At 45.7% G+C, this 26756-nt stretch overlaps 1 protein-coding gene across 1 annotated transcript; it reads right to left on the bottom strand.

Annotated features, from left to right (window-relative positions):
- Nucleotides 1–2382: 2382 nt before the first annotated feature.
- MSLN (mesothelin) lies at nucleotides 2383–24757 on the bottom strand (the record flags this gene model as incomplete). The annotated part of the gene is made up of 27 exons (XM_084640335.1): nucleotides 2383–2827; nucleotides 3553–3739; nucleotides 4280–4374; nucleotides 5081–5214; nucleotides 5579–5712; nucleotides 5956–6102; nucleotides 6465–6649; nucleotides 7346–7457; nucleotides 8131–8221; nucleotides 8956–9146; nucleotides 10380–10509; nucleotides 11172–11257; nucleotides 11546–11666; nucleotides 12764–12813; nucleotides 12970–13116; nucleotides 14300–14470; nucleotides 14582–14797; nucleotides 16111–16282; nucleotides 16719–16840; nucleotides 18128–18258; nucleotides 19219–19310; nucleotides 20270–20445; nucleotides 20982–21143; nucleotides 22984–23068; nucleotides 23988–24015; nucleotides 24120–24141; nucleotides 24749–24757. The coding sequence occupies 27 exons, from the start codon at nucleotides 24755–24757 to the stop codon at nucleotides 2733–2735; spliced, it is 3291 nt and encodes a 1096-aa protein (XP_084496461.1). The 3' UTR covers nucleotides 2383–2732.
- Between the last annotated feature and the right edge of the window lie 1999 nt (nucleotides 24758–26756).

The raw sequence follows: 26756 nt of genomic DNA, 5'->3' as shown, positions 1-26756 counted from the left end.
AATAGTGTCATGTATTCATCTGACGGCTCTGCCAGAAATCCCATAGGTGTATTTAATTTGCTTTATTTTGGACTTATGAGAGATCTTTGATCAGGATTTGTTCAAGCCATGCCACAGCCACTTGGGTGGGAACATTTATTAAAAAGAGTGTGTATGGATTACCATTTTACTGCTGTATAGGCAACATCAGGCAAACTATTTTACTTTTTCCTAACCATAGATGTCCCTTAATGTGTACAATGCTTTCAGTTTAAGCTGTCTTTCCACTTAGTTTTAATAAAATATACCAGTTCCTTTCATAGATTGCTTTGAGTTCCTCTACCTGGTTAGAACTGCAATCTCTATTTCTATCTATCTCCTCCAACCAGGCTTGAATTCTCAGTTTTATATTCCAATAACTCTCCTATAAATTCTCCCCAATGAAGTGAACAGAGGGAAAAAACGGGGAAGGGAACCTCAGAGTTTGTCTCTGCCCTCCAGGTCCTCTACCTTCATGGCTCCTTACCTCATGGATTGAAGAGATTCTTATACATCTTCTTGCTGAGGGCAAGTCAATGGGGCGAGTAGACTGAGTGAGTGCTCATCCATGTGAGGAAAGGTTGCACAGTCTAGCCAGAAGTGAGCAGTGACTTGTAGGGCTTTCATTAAATGTGCACGTGACGTGGTCACAAGCAAAACACATGGGTGTTAGTGTGATAGCTGTCTAACCCCACCACTCCATTCCAGGTTTTGCACAACGTCCAGTTCACACTGGAACAAGCCATTTTGGAGTGGTTAGTCAGTTCTATAGAGATCTCCAGCTAGGATTGACAATGTCAATAAAGCTGCAAAATTATTTACCTTACTGCTGAGATCCCGTGTATTCAAAGTTGTGGTGACCTGTGGCACAGCTCTGTGTCGCTCATACTCACCTAAACTCTGCAAATGTGTCAACTGTGACACTTCCAAGCTGGAAATCCTCGTTGACCCATGAGCATTTGCTCCTATGTTATCAGAAAAACGAGGCATCTAAACAAAATTAATGGGGCGCAAAAGGTCTAGACTGCATAGCTATCTGCTTGGATGAAAGATATTGATATATTCCTCTGGAATGCCTTTACTTTCTTCTCCCTCTCTCTGGTTTTAACCAAAAATTCCATCTTGGACCTGAGAAACCTTCCCACTGAAAGTTTTGTTGAACCTGGTACATGCCATGAAGTTTCGGTTTCGACAAAAATCAATGTCTTCTGATGAAAAACAGATGCCCTGAAAATTTCCCAGCCAGCTCTGCTTTTAACCCTGTGGCCCAGTGCCAGAGGTTGCCCCTGGTGAGGAAGATTCTTTATTGCTTCCTGAACATCTGGACTGTCCTCAGCTCCCCTGCAAGTGACATCAGCCACAGGAGAAGTAAGGGCAACTGAACTTCTGTCCACTCTACCACTACTCTTCTCCACTAGGGCAAGGGGACCCTGGCTGGGGGCACAGGAAGTGAGTGGCACCCTCTTGACAGCACCCTGGCTGGCCACAGACAACCCATCCTGGCCCTCTGAGAGCATCAGCAGCAGAGTAGGAGGCAAGGGGCTGTCTGACTTTCTTGCCATCTCTGTGCCCCCAACCAAGTCAAGGGAAACTAGTCAGTGACACCAGATCTCAATGTCTCCCAGGCACTCTATTCCACACCTGCTGCCCATAAAGAAGAGGAAAACATGGCTAATGTCTGTCACGTCTCTCTCTGGTTATAGAACATGCAGCGTGCAGTGGGGCCTGGTTATAGCCACAGTCTATATTTACAAGGACCATCAGGGTGTGCACACAACAACCTGATCTTATATTTGCCCTCTCCTCCTATTCCAGCCCCAGGGTTTGTCGCAATCACTCATTGAGCCAATCAATGCAATGCAAGTCTCAGGCTGGTGTCCAGCAGAGATTCCTGACTGCATTCTTCCCCTTGTGGGAAAGCTGGCCCAACATGCTTAGGTGACTCATTGAGGCCGGTAGGGACAGTACCACCTTTTCAGTGCTCACTGAGGTGCAAAATAGCTGAGTGTTAAGAGGAGGATTAAACTTTCCCCAGCCAGAAGGGACCAGGGCTGAAAAACTTCAGCTTTTGCCAGCAAGGCAAGGGAAGAGTAACAGACACGTTCGGGATTCCTGAATGTTTATTTTGGCCAATACTCACAAAACAATTAAACCCTGTTCTGTGCATCGCAGAATGGAGCATGGCGCTATTAATCCTGCCGTCTCGCTTCTGCAATTTTCAGCCCAGTTTGTTTTTTGTTTTTTTTAAAAACCACCCAGCGATTCCATGCCCAGTCCACAGATCCTTGCAGTGGACAAACAGCAAGCTTTTGATAAGTTATTGGGCATGCCCGATATCCCGATACCAGCTCATCTTCTAACCCCTTTGCCTACTGGGCTAATACCATACAGGTTATGTGGTAAGATTAGGATTATTTATTATTTGCATTGTGTGGTAGGGCCTATGAGCCCCAGTCATGGGCTAGAATCCCGTGGCACTAGGTGCTGTACAAATGCAGAACAAGCAGAGGGTCCCTGCCTGGAAGAGCTCACAATCTTGTTTTTGAACTGAATGAATAAAAAAAGGAAAGCAGCTAAGATGGCTACTGCTTCCGCACATGCTGCCTGCTGATATAGGGTTTTCCCCTCAGTTGTATATTTCTGTGTCTTCCTGTGACACGCCGTAGAGAAATCAAGATTTAGTTCCACCTTCCTGTTTCCTGGGGTGAAGATCTTCATGACAGGAATGAAGTCAGAAGAAAACTTAGGAGCAACGCAGGCAGGAGGTGGAAAGTGCTGACATTGGTCCTCAGAGAGGCTGATGTTGGCTCTAGAAAAAGGAGAAGAAGAGTTACATTATAGAGAATATATTATATATATTCTACAGAAGAAATATAACTGCCGAGGAACTGAAAGCTCAGCAGCCATCATTTCCTGTCCTCTCTAGTAACATCCATGGAAGATCTGCAACCCCCTGACTAGGACTTTGGAACAACTGAAATATCCCTCCCAAATTATCCATCCCAGGTTTCATCGAACATCCAACACATGCTGGAATGGGACATGTTTGAAGTGTCTAGTTGGTTCTATTGAGTTCTCCAGACAGAATGGATGTTTTCAATAAAGCTGTTGGTTTATTTATCTTAATACTGGGCTTTACTGCTTAGATTCAAAATCCTGGTAAATTATGGCACAGAACGCTTTACTGACATGCACTTACAGAACGCTTTACTGACATGCAACTGTAACCCCCACACCTCCTGGGCCGTGGTGCTCTGTCCCTTCTGCCGGCACCGAGACCACTTAGAGAGAGACAAATGCATCTACTCTACAGCCTTAGCTAAGGGCCATATGGCTTTTAGCTCATGCAGCAGAGGGTCATGCATTTAGCTCCAGAGATCCCAGGTTTGATCCTGCCTGCCAACGACTGGAGTCTGTTGGTGTCACACAACTGTGAAACTTCTTGACCAGAAACTGTCACGACTTTCCCTGCTTTATCAGAAAAAGAGGCGTCTAAGCACAGTTAATGGAACCCAAAAGCCGTGTATTTCATACTTTCAAACTTGGGTGGAATACTGATATATCCATCTGGTATTCCCCCAGTGAGCCCAATGCCCAGTTTATCCAGCTCGGACTGTCTCTGCAGTCGGATCCAGTCCTTTGAAGGTGAATTGTATTGTTCTTTTTTCAGATCTTCAAGATTTAGTCCCAGCAAGCCCTTGATATCGTCAGCTGTTAGATTCTAGGGGAAAAGCAAAATAGAACAGTTGAGGGCAAGATTTTCAAAAGGGGCTTCTGTATTGTAAATAAAATGTAATATTACCAATTATATTTCTGGCCCAGACCAAAGCTAGGAGGCTCAGAAGTAAGCTTTGGGGGGCAGGCATTCTCTTCTAAATAAGTGTTTGTAGAGTGCTGAGCACAATGGGGCCCTGGTCTCGACCGCTGCTGCTACTCCTAGAGAGTCTGATCTTGGGAGAGTCCCGAAATCTGGATAAACATCCAAAATGAAGCTCCAAACCAAATCTGCCTTCCTTTGGAGGCAGCATCCCCCGGGCTCAACTCAGATCTCACTTCCACTGGTGTCACTCCACTGATGGAGTGACTCACCCAGGCCCGACTCCAATCTCACAATGGTTTTACACTGGTGTCACTCCACTGAGTGTCACTCCACTCCACTCCACTCCTGACTGACACCAGTGTAAGTGGGATCAGAATCAGCCAGCCAGTGCCTCGCAGACATGAGTCAGGGAACAACTTTTCACCGTACGGTCAGACTCACCAGCACAGAGTCTTTTTTCAAGCTCATGAAGGTTCTGATATCCATGTTCACGTTCTCTTTGCTGAGAGCTCTTAGGTCCTCTCCAGGAGCACCGGCTGGTGTGGGAAAGAAACAAAATAAAGCAAACCCAGAAAGCATGGCTAATGTTCTGAGACAAACCCACAGGGATCCCCTGGCAATCCCTTGGAAATCAATGGAGTCATTCCAGGGATGACTTTGGCCCCAGATGTTCAGTGATTGTGAAGTGTGCAAATAACTGTGAGGCCATGAAGGGCAGACTGTTTCTAGTCTGCATAGACCTTATTTGCCAGGTCGTGCTGATTATGTGGCCAAGACTTGTTATTTACACCTTCATGGTATATGCAGCCTCCATGAGCCTGGGGCCCCCGGCAGAACTCTCCCATAGAGACGGAGACTAACTCCTTGAATTCTAGTCCTGCTTCAAGTTGTCCCATCAGACTGAATACAGTCGCATCAGTCTCTACAGTGAGTCTCTCCCATCCATGTGGAGCCCAGCAGAGGTGTCTGTTTGGGTCCATCAGTGTTTGATGTACAAATTTGGGGGGGATTTCACATCAGGCAGGTTTGCACCCCCTCAATCTCTTGTGAAAGTTTTGCACAGCTGTAAAATATAAAAGGGCCTGAAACCAACACCTCCGATCCAGCCCTCCCGAACCTTCACGTCCCAGATCCAAACACTCTCAAACTCTGCGGAAGTTCTGATCTGGACTCAACCGGAAGGCTCAGCCCATCTTGACTGTCAGGACTGCTTTATGTTGGTCAGGGAGTCCTTCTGCGTACTTAGATATGGCTTGATGAGGTTGTAATAAGCCGGGAACTGGTTGCGTTGGTCGGAGAAAGCTTGTTTAGCTTTGGGGTACAGGATGTCTTTTGTAGACTGAGGGCAGGCGGAAGGGTCCAGTGACTTGGCCATTCTGAGGAAAGGGAAGATTTGGGCAGATAAAAGCTTGCATCACTTCTCCCTTTGGAAATCTTGCACCATCATGGACAATTATTAGAGTTTCTTTTTGCTATACATGAGAACCCTATGCCCCAGTACCCACTGAGAAAAGTCAAGGGTTGTAAAGAAGAAAATAAGCCAATAGTCAGAGAGAAGTTAAGTCAAGTGACATGCCCAAGGGTCACACATCTCCCAAGTGGCAGAGTCGGGAGTACAGTTCCTGACATCTCGGTACTAACCACCATTATAGTTCACGCTGCTTCCTGGATTAGTTTGTGTTTGATGAAGAGAAAAGGAATGGGAAAATAGAAACAAAGACGGTCGAATCCTTCACTCACTTGAGGTTGCTGGGCTCTATCATTTTCAACTGGGGCTCTGACAGAAGGCACATATATCTTCTACCAATTGCATTCAGAGCAGTGACGTTCAGTGGGTTTCCCAAGTCAGTGTATTTTGTGATAATTACAGCAGCCTACAAATGTTTTTAAAAAGAAGTTGAATCACCTGGAAGTATTCCTCCCTCCCCTGCCCCCCAGAGCGAAGCAAATGTCCACTACGCACAAAACCAAAAATAAAATACAAAAGGTTGGTCCAGTGATCCAGGGTGGGCCACCCAACTTTGAATAAAATAAGCAGCTCCCACAAAAATAAGGCTCTCCCAAACCATGGAGCAAACCCAAACAAACAAGTAAGCGTTGAGCTGGTAGCTTATTACCTGCTCATCAGGAGGCTCATTGCTTAGCAGGAAGGCAAGCGTATTTGCTGAGGTTATATTCCATTTTTTAATGTCGTCGATGGTGACAAAGGAAGAGATGGCCCCTAGGTTGGGAATTATCTTCTCAGGGTATCCGTTGGGATACATCTGTGGACAAACGGATATTATAATCATGGTAACTCACTATATTTTTCTGAGGGTGTCAGAGGGCTGTAGGGCAATGGAGAAGCAGGACTAACAGGTACACAAATGAATAGATCTGTTCTCTTTCCCTGCACATGCTCCAGTTCCTTTCCCCAGTACCCCACCCACGCACACACCCGCTCTCTGCATCACTCTTTCACCCACACTCGCAGTCTGGTCATGCTCAGACACAAGCTCACTCCGTCTCCTCCAGCCGTCTTGGGAAGGAGAGAGCTGGACACGCTCTCTGGATCTCTTTCCTGACAGCTAGAGCTTATAAACAGATGCACAAGTAGATGCTTTGATGTTCTTCCGCTGTGCATTACCTCATCCAGCTTCTTCTTCAGCACAGCCATTTGCTGATCAGTGAAGGGGTACTGCGCCATTTGGGCCAGATGCGCCACCAGGGTGACACCCTGCAAACAGGCCTGTAATTCCTCAGGGGTATAGTAAATAGGCATGAGCTCATCCATTAGCACCTCCTCTGTTATCGTCTTATCCGCCGGGCACTCTGTGGAAGCAAGTATCAGACATCTCCAGCGTGACAGGGCTTTTGCTTTAAGCGTTGAATAATTACAGCCTCATAATCCTGCATTATCAGTTACCCGAAAACCCAAGACGGGAGAAGACAATTAGAGCTAAATGGTGCCTTTAGGGGGCGCTGCAGCAGTTGCACAAACCCTCCAGAAATGTAGACGGAGACTGCCCTTTAATAGAGTGAAGGGAGGGGATGGATGAAGGCTCTTCCCCTCTCCGTTCCTTCTGAGGAGTCTAGCATCAGCCATCGCACCTGACACACATAGCCCCTCCAAGTGGTGGGCATATGCCCAGCTCTGCCATGGGGTACAAACACTGTGGGTGAGAAGGCCTCCTTGGGCCCCCTCAATCTCCTGGTTCACCTACCCGAAGCCAGGCACAACTGAGTGAGCCCTTTGCCTTCCTCAGTTTCCACATGCCAAGATCTAACTCAGGATATTATTAATAGCCAGGAGACCCCCCGCAGCCACCTAGGCCCTTCCATGGAACTGGGTCATCAGGTGGGTTTGGGGTTTCCCAGGGTTGTGGCAGATGCAAGGCGGAGCTCTGGTTAGATGTTCACGGGAGGCCCCACAAGAACCAGCCTGAGTCCTGTCACTAGGGCCAAGGGTAACTAAAAACAGAGGAGCGTCAGGCTGAAATCGATGTGCCGAGGTAGCATCCCACGTACCAGCAGCGCGTTTCCACCTGGAAGGCAGGAGGTTTTTAACAATGGAGGCCAGCTGCTCCCTCGGCAAAGGTGAATCATGCATAAAACTTTTCAGCCAAGGGGTTAAAACGTTCTGCAAAGAAAATAAATCAGCAGGGGTATGAGGTTTGCAGCTCCTGTGTGTTTCTCTGTGACCACTTACACAGCCAGGAACCTTGTCACTCAGCTGAATGTTTACAAGAACTATGGAGACTTGAACTCACCACCACCTGCTCCAGGTGTTAGTGACCATTCCTTGGCGAGCCAAAGAAATCGCTTCACTGATGCAGGCATGAAGGGGTGGGAGACTTTCAAAGGCTCAAGCAGGTCTGGTGCGTTCTGTCCACTAGAGGGCAGTGGTGCGCACACACCCCCCCCCCACACCAAAGTGTAGCTACCCCCTGTACTCCCTGTTCTATTTAAATAACGTTGCATAAACTTTCCCAGTCACCACCTACAGCATTACTTTAGCGTGTTCAATCTACAGTGTGATAATCATCTAGATCTCTATTCCTGCCAGTTTCACTGGAAAGCTGGTACCCGTTGCCACAATAACATCACTCGCGACATACACAAACTGGTGCTATAAAGCCAAGCCTGGCCAGTAATTTAGCCACACTAAATAAAGCTGTTTGCAACGGGGGCTTGGTTTTGCACTGGTAACAGCAATGGGAGTTTTGCTATCCATTTCACTGGAAGCAAAGTCAGGCTTTGCACACACACCTTGGACACTTCAGGAAGCAGGCAGATGCCTGTTGGTAACATACCTGAGGAATCTTTTGCAAGATATTACGATCAAATAGATGGAACAGTCCACTGAGCTCATTCAGGATGGAAGCTGACCAGTTTGAAGGGGGCCTGAAAACAGGAAATCGTGCTTGATCAGCTTCCAGAAGAGGGAGAGCTACTTTGGGATCCTTTTCGTACTAGGAGCTGCAGGGCTTATGGCCTTGTAACATTTTGATTGAAAAAAAAATATGGAAATGTTTGCATCATATAATCCTCTCACCACTTTTCTCCAACAGGAATCGTCATCACTGGGGATATGAACTCTGGGATCGGTGAGCCAGTTTTAATAATTAAATTAATACAAAGAATGAATAGCAAAGAACTCTGAATTTTTATAGTTGCTCATTTCATGCAAGGATCACAAAGCACTTTCTGCAGGCAGAGAAATTACTGCTACCTTCACATTAGATGGGGGAAGGCACAGAGAGATTCAATGACTTCCTATTCAGCAGTCCGTGTCACAGCCAGGACTAGAACTGCAGGTCTCCATAGCTCACAGGCTAATAATGCTTAACTATTAGACCATCCAGCCTAGATCTATACTGCCACCTGAATCTGAGTCAAAACCTCTGAGGTTCAGAAAAGTTTGGTTAACTTATTTCTCCCCACCCCAAGTTTGTCTTGCATCTGCCTTTCCAGGTGTTGGGCAGGTTCAGAAGGGCTGAGACTGTTAAGAGAAATGGCAGTTCTAACTATATTTCTGATCCAACTAGAAACAGGTGGGAAAGCTTGTTCCCAGAAGCTTCATCTGAACTGATCGACTCTGTAAACCCCAAAGGAAGCAAATCCAATGGCAATCCTACCCGAACTGAGTGCTTCCGCTGCTGAGGACATTTCTAATAGCCTCTTCTTGACTGGGCACGAAGGATTCACATTGATTTAACTGTGGCAGCAAACTCCCATTGGAACTTCTGATGTATTCTTCACCAAGGTCACAAACCAAGTGGCCCAGAATCTCTGCGTTTTCTTCGCTCACCAGGGTGCCAGGAATTTTCTAGGTTCATAAAATAGATGTGATCAGTAAAAAGGGAAGAATACTAACTCTGGAGAATTCACAGTGCTCCTGACCATTCGTATTCCCTAGCGGGGAGTCCTAGACACAGAGTTTGGATCTGGATTGTGGCTTGAATTTCATCCACAGGCCTTTGATAGAGGCCAGGCTTGTGATGTGTGTATTTGGGTCTGTGCTTCCCCAGAGTTCATGGATAGATGTGGCTTGGGCCTCTCTATCCTTTCTGCAGAGGTTCTTGCTGTGCAGGCTAAGGATCTAATATGGGAAATCAACCCTCATGCCTCCAGGCACAGACTCAGTTCTGCAGAGGTCAGAAAGGAATTTTGCCTCCCCTGTTCAGCACTGCACACTGGGCTAGGTGCATCTGGGGGTGGGGCAGTTTTGTTGGTGTAACAAGCCTGCCTTCTCGTGGAAGCACCTTTCCTGATACTTTCCTTGTTCTCCTGTCCTGCCGGTGACCTAATCCCTCACCCCTTCCTCTGGTACTGGACTACCAGGACCAATGGCAGGATAGGACACTGGACTAGATGGACAAATGGGCTGATCCAGAATGGTTCCTACAGCTCTTTTTTTTCAGGTGACACTTGTTTCTACATTCTCAAAGCATCTGAGATTCATATGTTAAAAGACATGGGCCAGAGCACTTCCTTTCCATAGCATTATCCCAAATTCATGGCCACTTACAGAAGAATTCCACAGGTGTCTCTTTACTACAGTCTGTGACCACTCAGAACCTCATCCCTCATGGGTATAGAGTTCAGATCCCTCTGCTCCAAAACCACAGAGCTAAAGGACACTGTCTGTTAGCTCTGAGCTGTATAGGGCTTATGCCACACAGGTGAACAGTTCTGAGTCCGTCCCACCCAGGTCAGTGGTGACACTTTCACACTAGTCTCATTGCAGTTATATTCTGAATCCCATACGGCTCTTGGGTTCCGTACAGGAGAAATGTATATTGTCCTCTGTGGCCACACAACCCTGGTGGCTGGAGAAATTTGTGTGAGCTGACAGCCTTGGAGACTATGATCTGGGGGAAAGGCCACGCAGCCTACAATATAGCGTTCAGGTTTTGTTGATTTGCAACATTCATTCCGTCAAATGTTAAGAATTAAAACTCAGCCCCTTTTCCTGTTTGCAGATACACAATCATTGTTCTCAGCCCAGCATTCAGTTCCGGGGACCCTGGATTGTTCATCCATGTTACTGAATGCATACCAAACAAGCTAAAGCTTCCAATAGCAGCTGTTTCCGCTGCGGGGAATCTCTCTGCAGCAGGTCAATGTTTGATTCCCCAATGTTACTGAAGTACTGTTGACAGCTTCCTGTCCCTGCATAATCTGAAGGGCTGGAAAGGCAAACACTCCATGAGCACCTTATTAAACAATACATTTGTTAAGTTCAAATCCACGTAAGCTGAAACACACCCCCTGTCCCATCATCCATATTCTACAGTTTATTTCACATCCCAAACATTTGCAATTGTTCTTCCCAGAGACCCGAATGTGTCTCTCTTTTCAATTACTTTTCTCCCTGGGAAATCTGCTTTGAAACCCAAGCTAGCGCTGTTCACGTCTGATGCTCTGGATACAGAAGCCCAGCAGGATATCGGCAGCGTAGAGAAATTCGGCCGTACAGTCTGACTTTTCTGGTTCACTAGATGTTGCAAGGGAAAATATTCACAAAGCCAGGAAGGAATAAAAATCCATTGTGTTCTAAAAGGGAGACTATCAAGACAAAAATACATTTTGCTAAGCAATCTGTACCTTTATTATTAACACCCCCTAGATTATTACCACTAAAAGAAGTTAAAAATCTAATTCAGTTTTCATCTTTTCTGCAGTTTGTTTTCTTATTGCATTTCATTCTACTTGACTGATGCTGCCCAGATATGATGGGGATGTGTGCATAGACTGATGCATCGCTAGGTATTTTATGGTATTCAGTGACTCTGTTCCTTCTTTACCCAGCTGGAATAAGGCAGCAAGATGAAAGCCTTTGTGAAGTTACCTTAAAAACAGCAGCATGTCTTTCGGATAGTTGTCTAAATCCTTGGGAATGCCGTTGAGCGTCACCCTCTTAGACAAACAACTCAGCTGAAAATAAACCAGAGTTCAGATGAAAGAAGAGAAAACAACAAATATCTCTTCTGGGGGGAAAAAAACAGAGAGAGTGGTGCTAAGTCTGAAGAGGTTTAGGTTCTTCCAAAACCTTGTTAGCCAGGTTTTGACCTTGCCAAAGTAATGGCTGCGATTCAGAGTCACATGTGGTTCAGAGCTAGGACACATTCTCCCTAAAGCGTGAGGGTTCTTGGTAAATGGGCTCAGCCTTGGAACATCTTCATGACAACAGCAACGTGGCACTCTGTGTACGTGGGGACTGACCTGGTCTTCTCCTAGCTTGACATTCTTCTGCTTCATGGCTTTGGCAAGCTGCTGAAATCTCTCTGTTTCCATCTCATTGGCTGCCGCACAGATGAAGCCTTGGAGGACAGAAGGGGAAAGTCTGAAAATCCAAAGGAAGCAAGTTAGGTGCAGTGAGGGAGTTCTTCAGAAAAGAAGAGTTGGTACTGATCTTCTAGAATTAACATGCACACAGTAGCATACATGGGGTGTGGGTAGGCATACCAGCCAGGAGGCTGTACATCCTCAAGGATCCTTCTTAGACTGGTTTAACCTGTTCCTCCCGACTGTTCAAAGACTAGAGCGAAATAAGGTTTATTAGGAGCGCCTCCTTGTCGTTTGGGGAGAGGGGTAGCTCAGTGGTTTGAGCATTGGCCTGCTAAATCCAGGGTTGTGAGTTCAATCCTTGAGGGGGCCATTTAGGGATCTGGGGCAAAAATTGGGCATTTGGTCCTGCTTTGAGCAGGGGGTTGGACTAGATGACCTCCTGAGATCCCTTCCAACCCTGATATTCTACGATGTCCCTCCCAGCTCTTCTTCAAGCCCTAAAATTCCCCATACTTGGGGTCATCAAGAATAAGTTCAGGGTGGGAGAACAGTTCTAGCCAAAGGCTCCATGCTGCCCTTTATCTATTGCAGTCCAGGAGGCCATCCTCAGCCAGATAAACATGGTCAAGGGACTCAAAGAGGCAATCAAAGAGCAGTAGCATTTCTCCCAACAGAAGCTGCCCAAGTTGGAGGAATTTCTTCATTATTTCTCCCAGGGTCCATAGAGCTGGAGCCCTTAAAAAGTGAATTGCTTTCCCTATAAAAAAGCATATATTGTAAAATCAGCATGACCTTGATTCTGATTCTATGTTTGCCCCAGACACACAGTAGCTGGAGAGAGAGACAGGCCCCATAACATTTTAGTCATTGAAATAAAACTGCAATAGGGTTTCTCAATTAGGACTGTTTTCTAGAGACAAGCAGAGTACGCTAAGGCCTTCGAGAGGCAGTGGGCCTGGGCCAGGAACTTCATTTTAGGAAACATGTCTAGTTATGGACAAATGTTGCAAACCACCTGTAAGCGTAACCCATTCTGTTGGGTTTTCCGGGCCTGTCCTTTCTCTTACGATGGCTGAATTTGAGGAGCACCTGCAAATCAGGACAATGGCTCGGCACACATGGAAAAGCAGAGAGAGGAAAAAGAAATGTTACCTGCTGAAGTTGGACTCTGTCTTTATTACAGCATCGAAAAACATGGCGGCCTGCAGAACCAAGCCAAAGAGAATGTTAGAGTGTCACTCAACACGTTCCGACCCTCTCGGTACATTCAGCTTTGTTCTTAGACAGCTCATGGGGGCAGGGCTGAACTACTGCACATGCCCCCAGCTGCAACTGACGGCAGTGACGAGATGGCTTACTTGTTCCCGGCTCCACAGTTTCTGGTTGAGCTCTTGAACGCTGGGCTTTTCGTTACCAAAAGCCAGCAGTGATTTGGGGATGTAGCTCGCCAGACTGTTTGGGACATATTTAACCAGGTTGATGGGGCTCCCTGCAGCTGAAGCAATCTGAAAAATATAACAACCCCCACGCGGAGGTTAAAAACAGCAATCATCGGGAAGGGAATTACGGGTTGAAGATGAGCCAGGCAGTTTTCCCTCTGATCTTCTGGGTATTCGCCAGAGAATTAATGCCAAGGAATGTTTTCTGCTTGGCATATCTATCTGACTGTGAGAGCTGCTATGAGTCAATGCAGTGGTGCAGGTGAATCTGAAAGGTCTGCCAAAGAACAGTGGCCTAGGGCGATGTGTATCTATCTGTGAGGCCCAGGCAGACAGAGCAAAGAAGAGTTCCTTGCAATGCCTGCCTTTATGCCTTAACATTGTTCAGCAGGCTAGAAATTGGAGTCAACATAGATAATATCTCAGCCTGCCAAATGGCACAGTTCATGGGCAATATTGTGACCAAAGACATGTCAATTTCCTAACTCTTCACACAGAGCTTTGGCAAGTTAGAATAGCACAAACTAGAATGTTGCTATAAGCCAGTCCTTTGGGAGTCTGACAGCTGGCTTTGAATGCCAGTCGGAAGTCATAGGCTCTCCTGCCGGCCCGTGACACTGAAGAGGGATGGGGAATTAGCCCTGGTCTCTTTCTGCTTTGTCTGGAACAATTCTCACGTGAACCTGAGGTGTAAAATCGTGGTCAGCAGACGGGCTGATTCCCTGCAATTGCAGCAAGAGTGGCATGTATACCTATCTCCATTAATCAGCATATAGAGAAGGAGCTCAGCAAACCGGAATATCACTCTGCCCAGGGGAGGGTCTCTGAATGGCCCTCACAGCTGTTCACATGCTAGAAGCCCTAAACCTTCCATCCATCTCAGGCTCTTTCCCTGGGAGTGGAATTCTCCATGAACCAGGTTAGTTCCGTTTTTACTCCCTTCTGACAGAGCTGTGGCCTGTGCCTAAAATGAGACCCATCCAAGAGCGATATCAGGCTTTATTATGAGTTATCATGGCAGGAAGCCAGGACCATCCCACCCACACACATTGCAATGCCACGCCCCTGCTGTACAGCCCTGTTAGTAAGTGCATAAATAAGCCAGGCAGAAAATTGCCTCTGCAGGTATGCATGTTGGGTCACGCCTATGTGTAGTCACAACACAGAGAGTTCTCAACCAGGAAAAGTCACGATCCTCCTCAGGCTCTTCCTACAAGTGACACCACCTTAAAAGGAAAAGTGACCTCACCTTTTCCACAAGTGCCGCTTTCAGAGCAGAGGGCATGGTCACTATCTGCTTCGCAAACCCAGGGATCTTAACAGCTTCCAAGATCACTTTTGGAGGCAGACTTTGAAGTCTGCTGCTGCTTAAGCCGGCCACCAAACTCCCTAGTGCTGCCAGGTTTTGTGCATCCAAGATCTGCAGCATAATCATAAAGACGGGCAAATGATTGGCCATACATCAACGGATTAGATCTACAAGACAGATAGACCAGATGCAATATACACACATGGCTTGTGCTCTTTGTACCTGATAGCCAGAGTTGAATAATTTGTTAACGATAGCGCTGGACTGTTCAGCATTCCAGCCATAAACTTCACTCAGGGAAGGAAGAGACGCTTTGAGGTCTCTGTTGCTGGTGCCATTCTCAATCTGCGACATGGAGAGCCCGACTGCAGCCTGACCCAAGGCATTCAGGGTTTCGGGAGGGAATCGTTCAAATTTGTTCACCAACAAGGTTGCAACCTGCAAAGAGTCCACAGTGACAGAGGAGCAATTCAGAATATCCAAGATGGTGAACCAGCTCCCGGAGGAGGGTCATTTCAGGTTCCTTGTCTTTGGAAGTCCTAATCACTGGAATTTTACAGAGAAGACCTCAGTGATGGTGCCAGTAGCATGTCCACGTTAAGGAGGCAGTGTATTCTAAAGCAGGTGTTCTCAACCAGGGGTACGCGTACCCCTGGGCTACGCAGAGGTCTTCCAGGGGAGACATCAACTCCTCTAGATATTGGCCCAGTTTACAACAGGCTACGTAAAAAGCACTAGTGAAGTCAGTACAAATTAAAATTTCACACAAGGACTTGTTTATATGGCTCTAGAGACAGTGCACCAAAATGTAAGGACAATATTTATTTTCCAATCGATTTATTTTATAATTATATGGTAAAAAGGAGAAAGTCAGCAATTGTTCAGTGATAGTGGGCTGTGACATTTCTGTATATTTATGTCTGATTTTGGAAGCAAGTAGTTTTTAAGTGAGGTGAAACTTGGACAAATCAGACTCCTGAAAGGGGTGCAGTAGTCGGGAAAGGTTGAGAGCTGCTGGTCTAAAGGAATGAAAATGGGACTAAGCAGAAAGGTCTAATCCAGGGGTCGGCAACCTTTCAGAAGTGGTGTGCCGAGTCTTCCTATATTCACTCTCATTTAAGGTTTCGCGTGCCAGTAAGACATTTGAACGTTTTTAGAAGGTCTCTTTCTATAAGTCTATAATATATAACTAAACTATTGTTGTATGTAAAGTAAATAAGGTTTTTAAAATGTTCAAGAAGCTTCATTTACAATTAAATGGAAATGCAGAGCCCCCTGGACCGGTGGCCAGGATCCGGACACTGTGAGTGCCATGGAAAATCAGCTCGCATGCCGCCTTTGGCACACATGCTGTAGGTTGCCTACCCCGGTCTAATCCCTGCTCTCTGTCTGTCTGTCTAGGTCCCCATTCTGTGGACAATGCTGCAGGATCTGAGCAGCGTTCAGACATTTCACTCAGTCACTGATTGGACAAATCATTTCATGTGTCTGTGCCGCCATTTCTTCACCGGTAGAATGGGGATAATAGGACTTCCCTGTCTCGAGGGGGGGGGGGAATGTTTGCAAAATGTTACTGGGGTGCTAAGTATTATTAACATGGTGCAGGGTTGAGCTCTCCCCTTGCAAAGCGCAAAGCAGGGGCATGGAAATGTGTTTGTATCCACTGGGAGCATTGCTCTTTCACAAGCTCTGGAGAAGGGCTCGCACCTCAGCAGGGCTGTGAGCGCCAGGGCACCAGCCAAGGGCTTTACCTGCCGCTCCTCAGTTGTCAGAGAAGGTGCAGGCCTCTCCTCGCTGCTGCCTCTGTGCATCGGACTTGGGACACAGTTTTTAGTGATCCTCCGAGCCAGACTTAAAGCATCCTTTCTGACAAGGCCGCTCACTGCAGAGGGGCTGAGGTAGCAAACCAATCTGTCTGGGAGGCTGGAAGTGGGCAAAAGTTACAAGTGTTAACGGAGGGTCTGTTCCATCCACCAATGAAAGGCAAATGTGCATCTTGTGGGATTCTGCAGGGGATTCTACATGCCATTGCAGATTTCCCACAATCCCCCTCGGCTTTTGTGCTCTTCCAATCTCTGCAGAGTGCTGTGGCATAACGCGGATTTCCCAGAATAACCCTGTGTGCTACTGGTTTTCAGTCGGCAGAGGGCACGATAAAGCAGATTTCTCCTGATTCGCTGAGGGCTCTGTTCGGCCCCAAAAGAGGTCAATTTTACAGTGTTCTTCTGAGGATCAGAATTACGCTTTAAATATCATTTAGAAGTAGCCACTCGAAATCAGCAGACAGCAAAGATACAGCTATATCAAGGCACCAAGGTACGCCACAAGTGAGCTGCAGAAGCAAGTGGTGGTATTTTACCTTGCTAGTTGGAAGCCAGGTGCAGAGGTAAGTAATGAGGTGTAATACACAGCCGTCTCCCTGGGTAAACTGAGGTTACTGATCAGTTGTAAGTTGACTGGATCTCGGGCAAATTTCTGAAGCTGAGAGGGTTGACATGCAAAAGCAGAAACAGTTTGAATGGGCATTTTAATCATATTCCTCATGGCCCTATGTGGTAGTCAGACAAGATCAGAAGAGAATCTGTATGAGGAGATTCCAACAGGTCACTAGTCGGAGTTAAACTAAGAGAAGAAACGATTTCGTGTGAAAAATTGTAATCGGAAAATCTGAGCATGCACTTGACATGACCGTCATCAGCTGTAAACATGTGACCCTGCAATATCTTGGCTTCTGGATATGATGAGTTGTGCATAAATAGTGGTAACGGAGGGAAGGATACAAATATTGGGCTCTGCTTTTGTATGGCCTACACCTCAAGTGTTAAAAATTCATGAGTCAGGTCTCAAAAATCAGTAGAGTGGCTTAAAAATGGTGATATTTAAAATCAATAAATAAATGTGGGGTTTGTTTAAATTAGCCGCTGTTTTCTGAGCCCCTGAGGTACAGTTTGGTCTCATTTTAAAGCTCATTTAGAAAACCATGAGGTCTAAACACATACTTTAAGCAAAAGCTGAGTTTCTCATGTAATAACATGATTCCAGGAGCTGAGACTTCAAGAAAAACACCAAATATCATGCAACTGGTGCTGACAGTTAGCCACACTGTGCTTGTCAAGGAGCTGACCTCACGGGAGCAGTGAATGCTCAGCACCTTTGAAAACCAGGCCCTTAATTTTTTGTAATCTGTTTTGCTTTTCTCATGATCAGAGTGTGATGTGATGAGCGCCAGTTTCTCTGCAGGTGATAATGTTCATGGAATCACAGCTTTGAATGCCAGAAGCGACAGTTACAATCATCTGATCCAATCACCTGCATAACACATGCCAGAGAACCTCCCCAAATAATGTCTGCATCAAGCCTTTGTCTGAGTCATAACATCTCTTTTAGAAAGCCGTCCGGCCTTGGAGTAAAGCCTGTTGTTGCTGCTGACTCCAATCTGGCTTCTAGGAATTACCATCTGGGAAGCCAATTTCAATGCAAGTACAGAAACTTGCCTCTGTTATAATGAGGGATGAGCAAAATAACTTGGATGTAAAAAAAGACCCAAATTGACCCTTTACTGTAAATAGCAAAAGTAGTAAAACCTTTTAGAGGTTCCAATAAAAAGAAGTTTAAAATGTTCTCCTCTTCCTGGCTTTGGGCAGGAGAGGAAGAGGAATGAGCAGGTTACCCTGAGGCTGGCTGCTCTCATCTCACCTCGGACTTGTTTTCACTGCTAATATTTTGCACATTGCATATTCTCCTCCACCCGTCTGAGCATGTACTTACAGTTGGCTCATCAGCAAAGAGCTGTAGGTCTCCCTCTAGGGCATGCTCCATAAAGGAACCCAAATAATTAGCAAACCAAGCCGTGGAACTCAGGCTTGGAAGAGCTGCATTGTAGCACTTCTGTTTTGATCCTGCAAAACATGGATAATCCCCTCGTAACTAAGGCTCCAAACTGCAATCTGAAATCAGCTGAGACGACTAGCCTCTGAATGCAGAGCAGAGATAAACAGAAAATTTCCCCAAGTGTTTGTGCACATAAATAATCTATAGTTCTTTACATGTAGCATCGTTAATTTGTGCTGGTTTTGTACAGCCCTGAGTAAAACTGCACATGATCTGCTGTTTCACATAAATAATTAAATGTGCACCAGATACTTCAGCTCCTCATTCTCCCCCATCCCCGCTTTCTTAAAATTGCAAAAGAGAAAAGTTTGGTTTGCCTCAAATAACGTTCATCATGGTATCTGTATTCCTCATACGCCAAAGTGACAGCTCACCACCATAGGTTTTCCCCACTCAAACTCTAAGGTACGTGCAAAAAACCCTGCATTTGTGCATTCAGGAAGTAACTGCACATGGAGGTTGTGTGTGCATATCCAGCTGCCTCTTTAAGGGCCTTTGGAACGTTTGACCACAGCTATTTCATTGCCATCTTCGAATTCACCACAGGGTCTTTGCATGCAGGTTAAAGTTTGTGTACACGCTACGGCCTTCTGCTAGATGAAATATGCGACACAAGTAGACATTTTAGTTGGTTCCCTTCTCCTCGCTGAGTTAGCAGAACTGTTTTTTTCAAACGCCCTGGGCCAAATTCGGTACTGACTTTGGCACGGAAGGCTGTGAGTTTGGCTGGCCAGAATGTAAACCATTGTGTACATTGTATTTGAAAGCCTTGTGTTATGAAACCCTATAGGCAAGGAATCTGAACCTGATCAATTACTAGGTTACACATCCCACATCCATTAAAGAGAATATTCATGCACTGTAAAACTGTGAAGCCCCAGCCATCAGAAAGATTGTGTCTAATCTCGTTATATCCGTTAGGGTTTTAAAGTCCAATCTTCTTTCTGCTGTAGAGATAAGTCACTTACCGCCCCCTGTGAGATAATATTTAAGCCCTTTGTAAATATTCCTCTGGTCTTCCACTTTGAGGGTAGAATAGATGCCATCCAGGGCAGCAACTCTAGAGGCAAAAGCAGACGTTCCAAACTCAGCCAAATCCAGAAGGGCTAGATTCTTCTCAGAAGCAGGTTACCGGCAGGCTATACTTGGAGTCATGCTACTCATCACCCACTGAGAATGCTCTATGCAAGGTTGTGAACTAAAGCCTAATGGTCCAGTTTCAAAGTCATATGCAGGGACTGGCTTGCACGACAACATCTATGGAGATCATATTGCTAACTCCACTGGCACCCTTTTGAAAAGGTACCGGTGACGGCTGCAGGACACATGCACTGAGTGTGCGTCTATAAAATCACCTGATTTGTCGATTTCATTGCACGGAGGAGCTTCATTTATAAGTACAAATAGGCTCGTGTGTGTATCTAGAAGGCCACATCTCAGTACAGTAAAGTATCTCCCCCCAAAATAATGATAGCACGTTGCCAACATGGCTATGTAATAACCGTGTGAGTTGAGACCGATTGAAAAATCTTAATTTACTGTGGCTCTTAACAGAGTCCTGTATTTCAGATATGACTCAATCCTAATCCAGGCAGCTACCTGATCACCCCATCTCTGTCTCACACCAAATAAAAATCTGACAAGTAAATAATATTCCTTCCCTATAAGAATTACTTTCTTTCTCAAGTCTTCTAAATCAATGACACCTCCCAGTCTTAACCCCTGTTGGCCTTAATGGAGAGAGAACTGGGTACATTGAAGTTTGTGTGCCATTACGTAAAGGGAGAGACTTCTGACTATTTCAGGGTATTGGTCATTTTGGGATGTGCTTAGGATAAAGGCAGCTATATCTTTGACCTATCGCTTCAGCTGGAAACTTCAGTGGAACTAGTCTAATCCTTGAATGAAACTTCAACTTCACACCAGCTGAGGATCTGGCTATTATTGTGCATGATGGAGGGAGGGCAGGCTGCCCATTCCAGCAATTACAGCATCTCAAGGTCTGCGCTAAGCACTCACATCTTGTGAAGTCTTTCACATGATGTATTTTTCTCATGAAGACAAGTGAAGACCTTTGGGTTGACCACAAATGGCTGAAGTCTCTCAAGCCATTGGGACAAAATAGGGGGGCTAGTTGCATCAGGCATTTGCAGCATTCTCTCCCAGATGCCGTTGAAGAAAATCACGTTCCACTCCTGCGAAAGAGGCACATGAGAGACCTGAAGGGAAGGAACATGGAGAAAATGCACAGAGTCACATAGATGTTGACTTCCAAACACACAACAATGTAAATCCACACAAAGTGTTCTACACTAATGAATAGAATCAATCCTAACACTTCAGGACAGGGATCATGTGTTCCTATGTGTTTGGACAGCTCCTACTACAGTGGGGCCCTGATCCTGACTGGGACTGCTGGGCATTACTGCAAATAATAACAACATCTAGTGCAACATTTTATTTCTTCTAGTAATTTTGGTTATTTAGCTTAGAACTATTTCTCCCACAATTTTTTTTTTTTTTTGGTGGTAAGAACCTCTCACATATTCTGGAGGCCAGGTTGATTGAGATGCGCCATTCTTTAGATTTAACTCCAAGTGAGAATACAATGACCTAAATAAAGTAGCTGAACTGCCATATTAACTGTGAAATCCCATTGGTGTCTGATTTCCCTCCCTTCCACGGGAGTTAACATTTCAGAGGAATTAGCTATCAGATATACGGCACCTACCCGGTTATTGAACTTCTCCAAGGCAGCTTCAAGTACATTGGGGTGCAACTTGGAAAAGAACAAAATGGAATACATGGAATCCATAACACTGATGGGTTTGGAGCTGAGGCAAGGATATAAGGAGTTGAGGAAATCATCCTTGAAAACCTGGAGCCAAGTGCTCTGGAAAAGAAAAGGGAATTATACATAGTGTAAAGATTGAAAACAATGTTCAGAGATTATTTGGTGCATAGACTCCTGTATAGGATCTCAGATTCTCTAAGACCCATTTATACTTGCCTATCAATGAACGAGCATAAGGGAGTGTGAAGTGGTGTAGCTCTTATGGTGAGAGCAGGGCCGGATTTCCAATTAGGAAGAGTAGGCACGTGCCTAGGTGCGCCGAAAAGTTAAAAGTGGGTTAAACGTTTCATTTTTTATGAAAAACACAAAGGTCAGCTGTAGACAGGGTGGGCTGAAGATGCTGTGCCTAGGGCCGTGTCAGGTGTAAATCCGGCCCTGGGTGAGGGGTCAAAAGAAGGTTTCAAGTTATACCAGCTTAGATTCCTTCTAGACTTAGCCACATCTCTGAATTTGATCCTATGTCCTAGCCCACATAGCTCAACCTACACATCCCTCAAAATCAGGGTAGAGCTTAGACAGGGTCAAGAATTTTACTTCAAAACGTTTTTTCAACAAAAAACATTCTTTATTGTCAAAATGCACATTTTCAGGGGAAATAGCCCCATTCCAATGAAATTGTTCAAGTTTTAATCAAAAAACCAAAACGCCAAAAACCTTTGAAGAAAAATTTCGACAAAAATGTGTTTGTTAACATTTTCCATATAAACAAAAAACTGCACTAGATCTGGTTGGGTAAAGTTGCTAGTGAGATGGCAACCTTGCCAAGAACCATGAATGAATACAGACGTGAGCTACGTTACATAAGTTTTCCAGGCTCTCAACTCTCTTTTTCCTCTGCTCAAAGGCTATCCTGTCCCGGTGGGCGAGAGTTGCCATCTCTGGTGATTTGGCAGATGGTACAAACACATTTGTTCCCACACTGTGACGACATTTCTTGGGCTCCGATTGTCTGAAACCTTCACTGCCCCACCTTCCTATAAATTGGGATTAAAAAGATGGTATCGCCCCATCCAGGAGGAGGGAGAAAAATTGTTCTTAACCTCTGAGGCTTGGACAAGAAGCAATGGGCTTAAATTGCAGCAAGGGCAGTTCAGGTTAGACATTAGGAAAAACTTCCCAGCTGTCAGGGTGGTTAAGCCCTGGAATATATTGCCCAGCGAGGTTGTGGAAACTCCATCATTGGAGATTTTTAAGAGCAGGTTGGACAAACAGCTGTCAGGGATGGTCTAGATAATACTTAGTCCTGCCATGAGTGCAGGGGCTGGACTAGATGACCTCTCAAGGTCCCTTCCAGTCCTATGAGTCTATGAAAATCAGGATGATCCCAAAGGAATTGGTCTGGAAGATAATGCAATGGTAGAGTCCACTAATTCCCTTCAAACACAGACTCGAAATGCCAGCTGGGATCTAGCTAATTTAAGGAGGGCTGCCTCTGGAACAACCTTCGCATTCCAGACCAAGACTTTGGAACTAGACAGAGTAACAGACTCCACCCTAAGTTTTACACAAGATCAACTGATAATGGGGTAGGGCATTTGGGGATTGTTAATCAGTTCTTTGCAGCCCTTCACCAGAGCTGGGTACATTTGATAAAGCTGCTGGCTATTAACTTTAGCACAGTGCTTTAGTCATTAGTTTATTGTTTAAGGCACTCCTGGGAAACAGAAGCTCCCACATGAAAGGAATGTTTGACCGTATTTCATGTCTCAGAATCTTGTGGGCCCGGTATTGGGAATCTGAACACGCACCACGCGCTGGCCACACCAGATGTAACCAGTTGTGCTGAGAGAGGTGATGGGATTTCTTTGATGTTAACTGGCTTTATTACTTTCAAATAAAAATATGCACTTGTCCATGGAAAGAAAAGCAGCAGCTTTACCTGCGCACATGCATAGTGGCCAAAAGTGATACTGCAGGGGGAGTTTTCACCACTGGCTATTATCAGGAGTGTCTCGTTGCTGACACTGTAGGGAAAAAGCAATTATCTCAATTTTCGTGTTAACCTCACCCGGCAAAGCGACAATTCTGAGTGGCAGAACTGGAGGAACCGTAACATATATCACACACAGGTCCAGAAATATCTTTGCAAATAAAAGCTCGGCTCCCCATGATCCATGGGGTCGCATTATTCAGGAGTAGTTGGATGGGCACTGGATATTAGGGAAAAATGTTTGCAAATTCCAATTCTGAGCATGAAATTTCATTCATCCAGGTATTCACGACTGAAGTTAGCAATATGTCACTCTTCTCTTTAAAAAGTTTCAGTCAGCCAATCAGGGAGCAGAAACAACACAGTGTGACCTTGGTGACCAATCACACGACAACTAACAAATACTGGATACCAAATGGTGAAAGCGAATGACCTATTGCCCAAAAATTATTTGCCACGGCTGCTCAGTGGATATTTGCAAAAATGGCAACATTTGCAGAAACCAAATTAAATCCAGGCTAAGGTCTGTCCTGTTCAAGTCTTGGGCACAGTTTCTAATAACTATTTACACTGGGCCAAGTTGAGATCTCCACAAGGTCTGAATGCAGTGAGTGTTTTCAGCAGTAGCTATTCCACTGCAGAGCATGCCTTCCTGGCACTCCGAGGAGACATTCTGCCCCGGCTAGTTCTGAATATGCATAATCCCTCAAACTACTTCCAGTTGGCTGTTCTGTAAACCTCCCCTCTCTTTCCCTCATGCCACTGCCACCCAAATATTTACTCATTGGGAAATGCTCTATGTAGTACCATGCTCTGGGAGTCTCCAGGAACAAAGGTGCTGCTTACGTGTGGTTATTATCATTATCCTTCCATCCCCAGCAACGTCCCTTGGCAAACGTGCATCCTCCCAAATGAACCCTATGGTTGGGATTATTTTCTGATGGCTCGCTTACCTTTTCACTGGGGCACATACGGCAGCTTCTGCTCAAGAAAGAAAGACACACAGCTAGAGATAATGGAGCAAAGGTATAAAAAGGACTTATCTGAAATATTTGTAATGGGCAATTATTTGGTGAGAAACTTACCATTGATGGGGCTGCTGGTGCACTGAGCAGAAAGAAAGAGAGAGGGAGAATGTGAGCTCAGGGACTGGTTACAATAACATCAAGACACTTAATACAGCCATAGAAGCAAGCCACAAAACAATTGGATTTGGATCCCGTATTCAAACACACTTAAGAGTCCAGATCCAGGTTTTCATTGGACCCATTCTAACTAGGGAACCATTGGCAACATTCAGATTAATATTGGGTTCAGGAAGCAAATACCCCAAAGTTTAGGGGTTCCAACCCATCTCTCATTTAATTCTTTGTTCTATTCTAAACAGGATGGACTGTTTCCAATGGAGCAGCAGCATCTGGTAAAGGGAGGAAGTGGCACTATTGGATGCTCATGAGCAAAAGGTTAATCCTAGCTTAGATACCATCTCACCTTGCACAGGTGCTCAAGGGGAGGGCAATCCACTGGCTGCTTAGGATACAGGGAGGAGAGGGAAGATTGGGCTCCACACTCACAGGACAGAATTTGGCCCTGGTTTTCTAACTCCCATTAATCTATTGGTATTAGGATTGGAAGCATGCTGGACTCCAGTTCAAACACACTTTGCAAGTGAAAAAAGGGGCAATTTTGATATGATATGTAAAGTCCTGCTTACTGGATACATCGCAACAGAACCCATGGCTGCTACCATCCAACCTGAAAGACAATAAGCCATGATTTCATTTAAGAATCCAGGTCAGAGACCTTCACAACAAGACATGCAGCTTACCCCCCTACTCCCTGCAAATATGGGTCAACAGACCAGTTCAGAACATCAGTCTTGCCTCACTACCTTCTTCCTTCCGTTTCCTTATTCTCCTTCTTAATATAATATTTTATAGAATCATTTCTACCTTTGCAGCCCTTTTCCTTGTATCCGTTTTGACCATGTGTGTGTCTACATGTTTGGGGGGAGGGATAGCTCAGTGGTTTGAGCATTGGCCTGCTAATCCGTGAGTTCAATCCTTGAGGGGGCCATTTAGGGATCTGGGGCAAAAGTTGGGGATTGGTCCTGCTTTGAGCAGGGGTTTAGACTACATGACCTCCTGAGGTCCCTTCCAACCCTGATATTCTATGATTCTATTCTATGTGCCATTTGCATGCATGTAGTATTCCTCTATCTGCTGACAAAAGCCGGTGTGGATTTAGGGGTGGGAGAAAGGCAGCAGATTGGTGGTGATGGAAACTGATGTCCCTCTATCCACTCACTAGGCAAAGCATAGAGCCCAGCAGGGGAAATTTCCCCACACGGCTTCCTGCCAATAAACCTTAGCTTGAACTTGGAGGAAATCCTCCATCAAGGGCGAGAGAAGAGTTCAGTCTCTGTGTGCCATCCAGTCCTGGGCCTCTGCCAGCAAAGATGCCAATTAGTTCCAGGAGCAGTGATGGCTTGAAAGATGTAGTGAGCGGGCAGCTGTGTGTTGTCTGCCCGACAAGGAATAACCTTGCAAGCATCAGTAACAGAGCCTCATAAAGAGATGGGGAGGCAGCTGAGAGCAGGGCAAGGAGTTCTCAGAGCGGAGACCTTGACAAATGCCAGCAGCCAAAGGGTCAGACTTTATAGAAAGTTCCAGCGTAATCCCCAGGATAGACATTGCTACAGATTTACAGACAGCTTCCTGGGGATTTGTTTTAAAGCAAACAACCTGGCAAGGCTGGCACATGGCACACGTTGGGTCTGAGTAAGCTCACGCTAGTTTGCTCCTTGTTGCCAGACCTACTCATTACACTCTAATGGCATCTGCATTTCCCATGACCTGGCTCAATAATATTCGTGCTTAGGACACCACAGCATTCTCTCTGTTCGCCTGCTGAGGGCATCTAGGTCCTTTTAATGTCTGACCGCCCACTCCCTCATTTCTGCAGCCTGGCTCCTCAGATCACCAATCTTCTTGAATAGCCCAACAGTGTCCCACAACCCCCTTGCCAGACTGCACAGATGTGGGAGCCCAAATGAGGGCCCAGGAGACCAATAATAACCCAGGGAGCCTTAAAGTTCCTACTATAATTATTACCTACATTGCTGTGTTTGTAGTTCAGCCCTGTTAGGGTCAGGGACAGTTCACATATAAATGCGGAGGAGAAGGCATAACCCTCCCTGAAGGGCTTCAACTCTGATGTCAGGCAAGTTGGAGCTGGTGAATGTAATGAACAATACAAAGGAGGGGAGGAGACGGGCTGGTGATGGTTAGAAACTCATGCAGTTACATGGCTGGGTATATGCACAAACTCAATGGGGCTGAATCATTTCAAAGAGGTGTCTTTGTGGGTTTGTTTTTCTAACCTGACCATTGATACGCGGCAGGTGCTTAGCGTCCTGGGATTCATTCCACCAGGACTGTTATCCGTTGCCTCGATTTCCTGATTCAGCCTTCCTGACCTCAGTAGCAGAGTGAGGAGAGGAAAACAGGGCTTGCTTGGGGTGCGAAGGCATTGAATGTACAATATGGGGTATCTCAGGAAAGGGCCAGGAAACAGGCCTTCCCATTGCAATCCACTGGAAAGGATAGGGTGGATACGAACACTGGGTAGTCCCTCCCTGCAGTCCGCCAGCCAGCCAAAGAGAAGGTTTCTGCAGAGGGCTTGAACTGTTTGATCATCCAGGATGGTTCACAGGGAGGAGT

Source organism: Lepidochelys olivacea, assembly GCF_965140295.1.
Source record: "Lepidochelys olivacea isolate rLepOli2 genome assembly, chromosome: 10".
NCBI classification, from domain to species: domain Eukaryota; kingdom Metazoa; phylum Chordata; order Testudines; family Cheloniidae; genus Lepidochelys; species Lepidochelys olivacea.
This window is presented reverse-complemented; position numbering and strand designations above follow the sequence as displayed.